This window comes from Rutidosis leptorrhynchoides, chromosome 11 (genome assembly GCF_046630445.1).
Source record: "Rutidosis leptorrhynchoides isolate AG116_Rl617_1_P2 chromosome 11, CSIRO_AGI_Rlap_v1, whole genome shotgun sequence".
NCBI classification, from domain to species: domain Eukaryota; kingdom Viridiplantae; phylum Streptophyta; class Magnoliopsida; order Asterales; family Asteraceae; genus Rutidosis; species Rutidosis leptorrhynchoides.
In genome coordinates, this window is record NC_092343.1 from 395,381,510 (window position 1) to 395,388,053 (window position 6,544).

A 6,544-nucleotide genomic window follows, 5' to 3' on the forward strand; every position below is an offset into this window, starting at 1 on the left:
GGTTTAAATTGATAAAAGTAAGGAATTTAAATTGGTAAAGTAATAAGGAAGTGATAAAGTAAGAAAATAAGGGGTTTAAACATTTATTTGTATAACCATGAAGGCTAGTAAAACAAACATCCACAAAAAGCAAACTAGTTTCTTGAGATCCGAGTCGTCTTCCTCACCACATAAGGACCCCATATCTGTAGATAAAATATCCATACAAGTTAAGTATCCAAAAATTTTACAATGGCTGTTTAGCTATATACTTGTAGTACCAATGAGTTGAGTGGTGTCACAGGCCACCACTACCCAATACATGGCTCCACCTCTGCTTTGTGCCGTGTTTACGGTTATCCAGACCTCTTCACCACTTTCACATTTAACTCCAAATGACCAGAGATCAGAAGAGCTTTGGAAGGTACCTCCTTCAATCCTGAAGATAAACCTGCGTACCAAGCACGAGTTTTTAAGATGAAACTTGATCGCTTGATTGAGGATATAAGGCGCAATAAAATTTTTGGAAGGGTAAAAGCTGGTAAGTAATTAATAATTTTTTATTACTTCGCCTTTAAAATCATTATTTGTAATATTAATCACCTGTGTTGACTTACATTTGTTTCATACTTTTAACAGAACTTTATACCGTCGAGTTTCAAAAACGTGGATTACCACACATACATTTATGTCTTTTCCTTAATGAACGAGACAAACTTCCAGAACCGGAAGACATAGATGAATATATTTCAGCTGAAATACCTGATAAAGACGAAGATCCAGAACTTTATCAACTGGTGTCAGAATTAATGATACATGGTCCCTGTGGTGAAAAGAATCCTAAACAAGTGTGCACTAACGATGACAAGAAATGCATGAAAAAATTTCCAAAGCCTTTTGCTAAGGAAAGGAGTGTTGACACTGATGGTTATCCTGTTTATAGACGACGAGACAATGGCAGAAAAGTTACTAAACAGGGTCATGATTTGGACAACGGATATGTTGTCCCATATAATGCAAAGCTTCTTAAAAAATATCAAGCACACATCAACGTAGAATGGTGCAACCAAGTGGGAGCCATCAAGTATTTATTCAAATACATCCATAAGAGTAACGATAGGGTTACAGCAGGAGTATGCGATGAAGATACGGATGAAATAAAACAATACTATGACTGCAAATACGTTTCATCATGTGAGGCTGTTTGGAGAATTTTGTCTTTTGATATAAACCATCGAAATCCTACAGTCATACGTTTAGCTTTTCACTTGCCAGACCAGCATTCCATTATCTTTGATGAAAACGATTTGATCGAAACCGTACTGGATGAGCCATCAGTTAACACATCTCAGTTTCTCGAATGGATGAAGTGTAATCAAGTCAACGAATACGCCAGACAGTTGACTTATGTCGAATTTCCTACCAAGTTTGTTTGGAACAAAGATACAAGACTATGGACAACAAGGAAAAGAGATACATGTTCAATAGGTCGTATTCACCACGTATCGCCTTCGACCGGTGAACTTTTTTACCTCAGAATTTTACTGAATAATGTTAAATGTCCAAAGTGTTACGAAGATATAAGGACGGTAAATGGTGTGCTTTGTCTAAATTTTAAAGCTGCTTGCTATGAAATGGGATTATTAGACGATGATCAAGAATACATCGACGCCATCAAAGACACAAGTACTTGGGGATCAGGGGTTTTTGTTCGTAATTTTTTTGCTCAACTACTACTTTCAGAAAGTTTAAGTAGACCAGAATACGTGTTCGAACAAACATTTGAATATTTGTCTGCAGATATCATTCACCAAAGCATATCAGGTAATCCATTATTTAATTAACATTAGTGGTTGCATTACAATTGTTAAAACATTTTTATTTAAAGCTATGCTACACCTTTAATTTTTCTGTTTTAATCTTCTACATAATAACCACACTACAAACAAACAAACTAACCAAAAAAAGGCATCAATCTATATCACATGTATTAGTAAACGAAGTAAAAAAAATGATTGGAAAAAAAAAAAAAAAATGGAACCTGTATATCTCAGAAACTTTTTAAAATCAATTTACCATCATGTATTATTATTGGCCATATTTCTTAATATGTACATGTTACATCAATTTGTTCAGATGTTTTAGGTGTTTCCTTTATATTCTTTCTAATCAATACAAATTTGTAATATACTGCAGCTGTTCAACCAACAACAGAGATACTTCAAAACATAATATTGGATGACATAGAAAAACATCTTCAGCGTAACGGCAATCTTTAAAGAACTACTCTTCAATGCCGATGCCTACCGGTATAAATTTAAATTTGTCTGGTAACCAGCTCATCATAGATGAACTATCGTACAATATGCCAGCACTGGAAGCCGAACATTTGGAGCTTATTGCTAAACTAAATGCAGACCAGAAGAACGCATATGATACGATAGAAAATGCAGTAGAAGCTGAAAATGGGGGTGTTTTCTTTTTATACGGATACGGTGGAACTGGAAAAACTTTCTTATGGAAAACTTTGTCAGCTGGTTTTAGAAGTAAAGGTCAAATTGTCATCAATGTTGCTTCCAGTGGTATAGCCGCTTTATTGTTAACTGGTGGAAGAACTGCACATTCTCGGTTTGCAATTCCTATTGATCCAGCCGATGAATCTTTTTGTGGCATCTTGCCCAACAGTAACCTCGCTGCATTGATAAGAAGGGCTAAGTTGATTATATGGGATGAAGCACCAATGGTTAAAAGGAATTGTGTTGAAACTATGGATCGTTCATTTCGTGACATATGCAGAACTATTAATCCAGATAACATTGACAAACCGTTCGGAGGTAAGGTTGTCGTTTTTGGTGGTGATTTCAGACAAGTATTACCTGTTATAACCCAAGGCAAAAGAGAGGATATTGTGAACGCATCACTTAACTCATCGTACATATGGGATCATGTAACTGTTCTGAAGCTAACAATTAATATGCGTCTTTCATCAGTTCCTTTAGGTACTTCTCGAGAACAGAAAAAAAAATGGAAGATATACGAAAGTTCGCAAACTGGTTGCTAAACATTGGTGATGGTAATGTTAATCCAACAGACGATGGAATTTCTGATGTGGAAATGCCCGAAGATGTATTAATAAATGATGTCCACGATCCAATTGATTCAATTATAGCTTCTATCTATCCAGATTATCTTCAAAACCTTGGAAATCCAACCTACTACCAAGAACGTGCTATTCTTGCTCCAACACACGAATACGTTAATGTCATAAACGATAGGATGATGGAATGACTGGATGGCGAAGCACGGACATATTTGAGCTCGGACAGCATATGTCATTCTTCTAGAGATGCAGACTTTAATAGTGAGTTGTATACAATGGACTATTTGAACAGCATCAGCATTGGTGGATTACCTAAACATGCTCTAACACTGAAAGTTGGAGTACCTGTTATGCTTCTTAGGAACATTGATCAATCGGGTGGACTGTGCAAAGGCACCAGGTTGCAGGTCATTGAACTATGTGACAAGGTTATTAAAGCTAAAATTTTGACAGGTACACATGTTGGGAAACTTACAGCTATTTCAAGGATGTTAATTGTACCTTTAGACAAACGAATTCCGTTTAGATTTCAAAGGAGACAGTTTTCGGTTGTGGTATGCTTTGCTATGACTATCAACAAGAGCCAAGGACAATCATTATCGAATGTTGGTTTATTCCTACCGAAACCGGTATTCAGTCATGGTCAATTATATGTTGCTTTGTTGAGGGTGACTTCCAAAGAGGGTTTAAAGGCCTTAATTTTGAACAAAGACAACGAGTTATCGAATACAACAAAAAACGTAGTATTCAAAGAGGTGTTGCAGCACCTATAAAGGTAAGTCATCAATTTATTAAAATTAGTGTTCATATTTGCAGATTCCATTACTGTATGTTTGTTTGTAATTTTTAATTTTGTACTCTTTTTTTTTTAATATTTTGCAGACTAGAAAGCATTACGAAAGTGAAGACTGTAGAACATTATTGGTTGATATACAGTTATGAAAGTGATTTCCTTACTGTTTTTGGTTTATCAATTTCAACTTTATTTTTTAAATGAGTTTGTATTTAAAACAAAGTTATGAGATTAAAGACTTAAGTTTATTTACTGATTACATCCTTTTTTATTACTCATTTTAATGTTTTTATTATCAAATTCTAAATTTGTTTATCAACTTCAAGTTCTTCAACTAATTGATTGTTTAGTCAATAGTAAGTTATGAAATTTAATACTGAAGTGTAGTTACATGTTTACAAACCTTCAGATTAGAAAATGGTCCATTACATAACTAAAACGTAATTAAGCTACAAGTGTCCATTATTTAAAATTGTTAGCCCAACAATCTAATTTGGCCCAATCATCAAAAAAACAACTTACTTATGAACCGCCTTATTAAAACAAATACCTATTCAGCAAAAAACCCTAACAACGCTAGGCAGTTCAATCGACTGTAAACCTTCCTGTTATGTAAAACCGTCATCGTCCTCTACAGTACACTGTTAAGCGCCATCGTCTACATATGTACTAAACAAACTGATCAAAATCGACAACACTCGGTAACAATAACCTGTCATATTTTAGTCAAGTATGTTTTATTCATTCCTTTAAAGTTATCTGTTTATGTACGAATTGTTTGAACTTCCATGTATAAATGATTTTAATTCACAAAGTAATCCACTAAACTGATTACCTATAATTATTGTGAACTACAAACGACAGAAAATAATCATAATTATATGAATATGTAAGAATTATCATTATGTTTGTTCAATATTATGTATTTAGTTGTTAGATTGTATACTTTTTATGTTTCAGCATCTTCAATTTGAATTTACAAAAGCATCTTCAATTTGAATTTACAAAAACATATAAACATATATGCTATGAATATAACACTTTTTTATTTTTTTTGTGAACCCCAGTTTATTTCACTTTACTATTTATATTTATAAATTACTTATCAAATGATTGAGTTAATATTCTAATAATGTAAAATCTGTAAAACTCTTACACATAAATTCTTTGTTTCTGTTAAAAAATGAAATTCTATTAAAAATGCGAGTACTTCTTAATACACAAAACTTCAATAAATTCAGTTTATTAACATTATTTCTTTTATTATACATGTATGTTAGAACAACATATTCAAACAATTCAACTAATGTAAAACAGATACATGGCCCAAAAATGTACATTTTATTAATGCTGCACCTTAACCAATTAGCAAATTTTACAGATTCAATGTCGAACGAGCAAAGCAAGTTGCATCGCCCGTCATTCATCCACACATTCTCCCGTTTAGATGATATATTGGTGGTATTGTTAATGTTGAATCTTTACATTTTTATTATACTGTATTTATTTATTGTTCAGTGTCATATACAATTGTCTTTTAATACAAAAAATGTCTTTTTTATACAGCCTCTGCCATTATCTTGGTTTCGGGAATATTATCATGAGACATTACCTACACAAAACGTTTGGCTCCACACTTTACAAGGCTATAAGTCTGAAGTGGCTTTCAGCATACACGATCTCACTTTATTTCTCAGTGAAGGATTCGGCAAAATCATTACCGATCTTAAAATTAAAATGTCTGACATTCTCTGTACTACAGCTATTGACATATTCAATTATGAGTTAGTTATCTATTCAAAAAGAACAATGGCTCCAAAGAACTGGTTCAATATCACCAAAAATTGGTTAAAAGTTACAGAATTGCAGCTAAAATTGTTCGAAAACGCCCATTACAAGAGATTCCCGTCATTTATGCAGATTGTAGATGGATCCAACGTTAACGTTCTGGTATGTACTTTATTGATAAATACGTAAATTCACATACAAAAAATTTAAAAATCAATTTTTAAATTTTGCATTCACATATTTAATATTAATATTGTAATAGACTATTTAAAAATATTACCATCATTTCTGTGTTTCTATACATTGTTTATTTTTTAAATTGTGTATTATTTTTAACAATAAACTAACATATTATTATTATTTAACAGACTATGGCTAAAAAATTTAAATCTGCATATAAGGGAAGGAAAAGCCCACAAGATCATGTGTGGATTCACTATAACGGTACGTACAAAAAAAGTTTACCCATGTTTATGATTCAAGAAAAATTGATATTTCGTGAAGGCTGGCAAGAGTTAATTTCTGACTTACAATTAAATCGGGGAGATATAGAGTTATTTTATATGCACTTACTTTTCGGAATATAGAATTAATCATTTATAATGAAGTTGGCGATGAAAAGAAAAACATATCAACTGCACTTCTTGGGGAAATGTACAATCCTGACTTCTTACAATCTGAGGTTAAAACTTATGATTGCAACATTACGGTACCACGAGGTCGTGTATTAGTAAGTCCACTATTACATCTATTTCATATTGCAAAATTCTACATAATTGATAAACCAATTATTCTTACAAATAATTTAACAAACATTACTTATATTGCAGTTTCATTTTCTTATGTATGATATTAAATAAAAGTTGCTTTTTTTAAGCGTCTTC

At 32.6% G+C, this 6,544-nt stretch overlaps 2 protein-coding genes across 2 annotated transcripts; both read left to right on the plus strand.

The window, feature by feature from the left end:
• The first annotated feature begins 456 nt into the window (after positions 1-456).
• On the plus strand, positions 457-2,258 carry LOC139876095 (uncharacterized). Its single transcript, XM_071863395.1, has 3 exons — positions 457-520; positions 619-1,803; positions 2,176-2,258. The coding sequence occupies exons 1-3, from the start codon at positions 457-459 to the stop codon at positions 2,256-2,258; spliced, it is 1,332 nt and encodes a 443-aa protein (XP_071719496.1).
• A 14-nt stretch (positions 2,259-2,272) lies between these two features.
• On the plus strand, positions 2,273-3,267 carry LOC139876096 (uncharacterized). The gene is made up of 2 exons (XM_071863396.1): positions 2,273-2,978; positions 3,071-3,267. Exons 1-2 carry the CDS (start codon positions 2,273-2,275, stop codon positions 3,265-3,267), a joined length of 903 nt encoding a protein of 300 aa, XP_071719497.1.
• Positions 3,268-6,544: the final 3,277 nt, after the last annotated feature.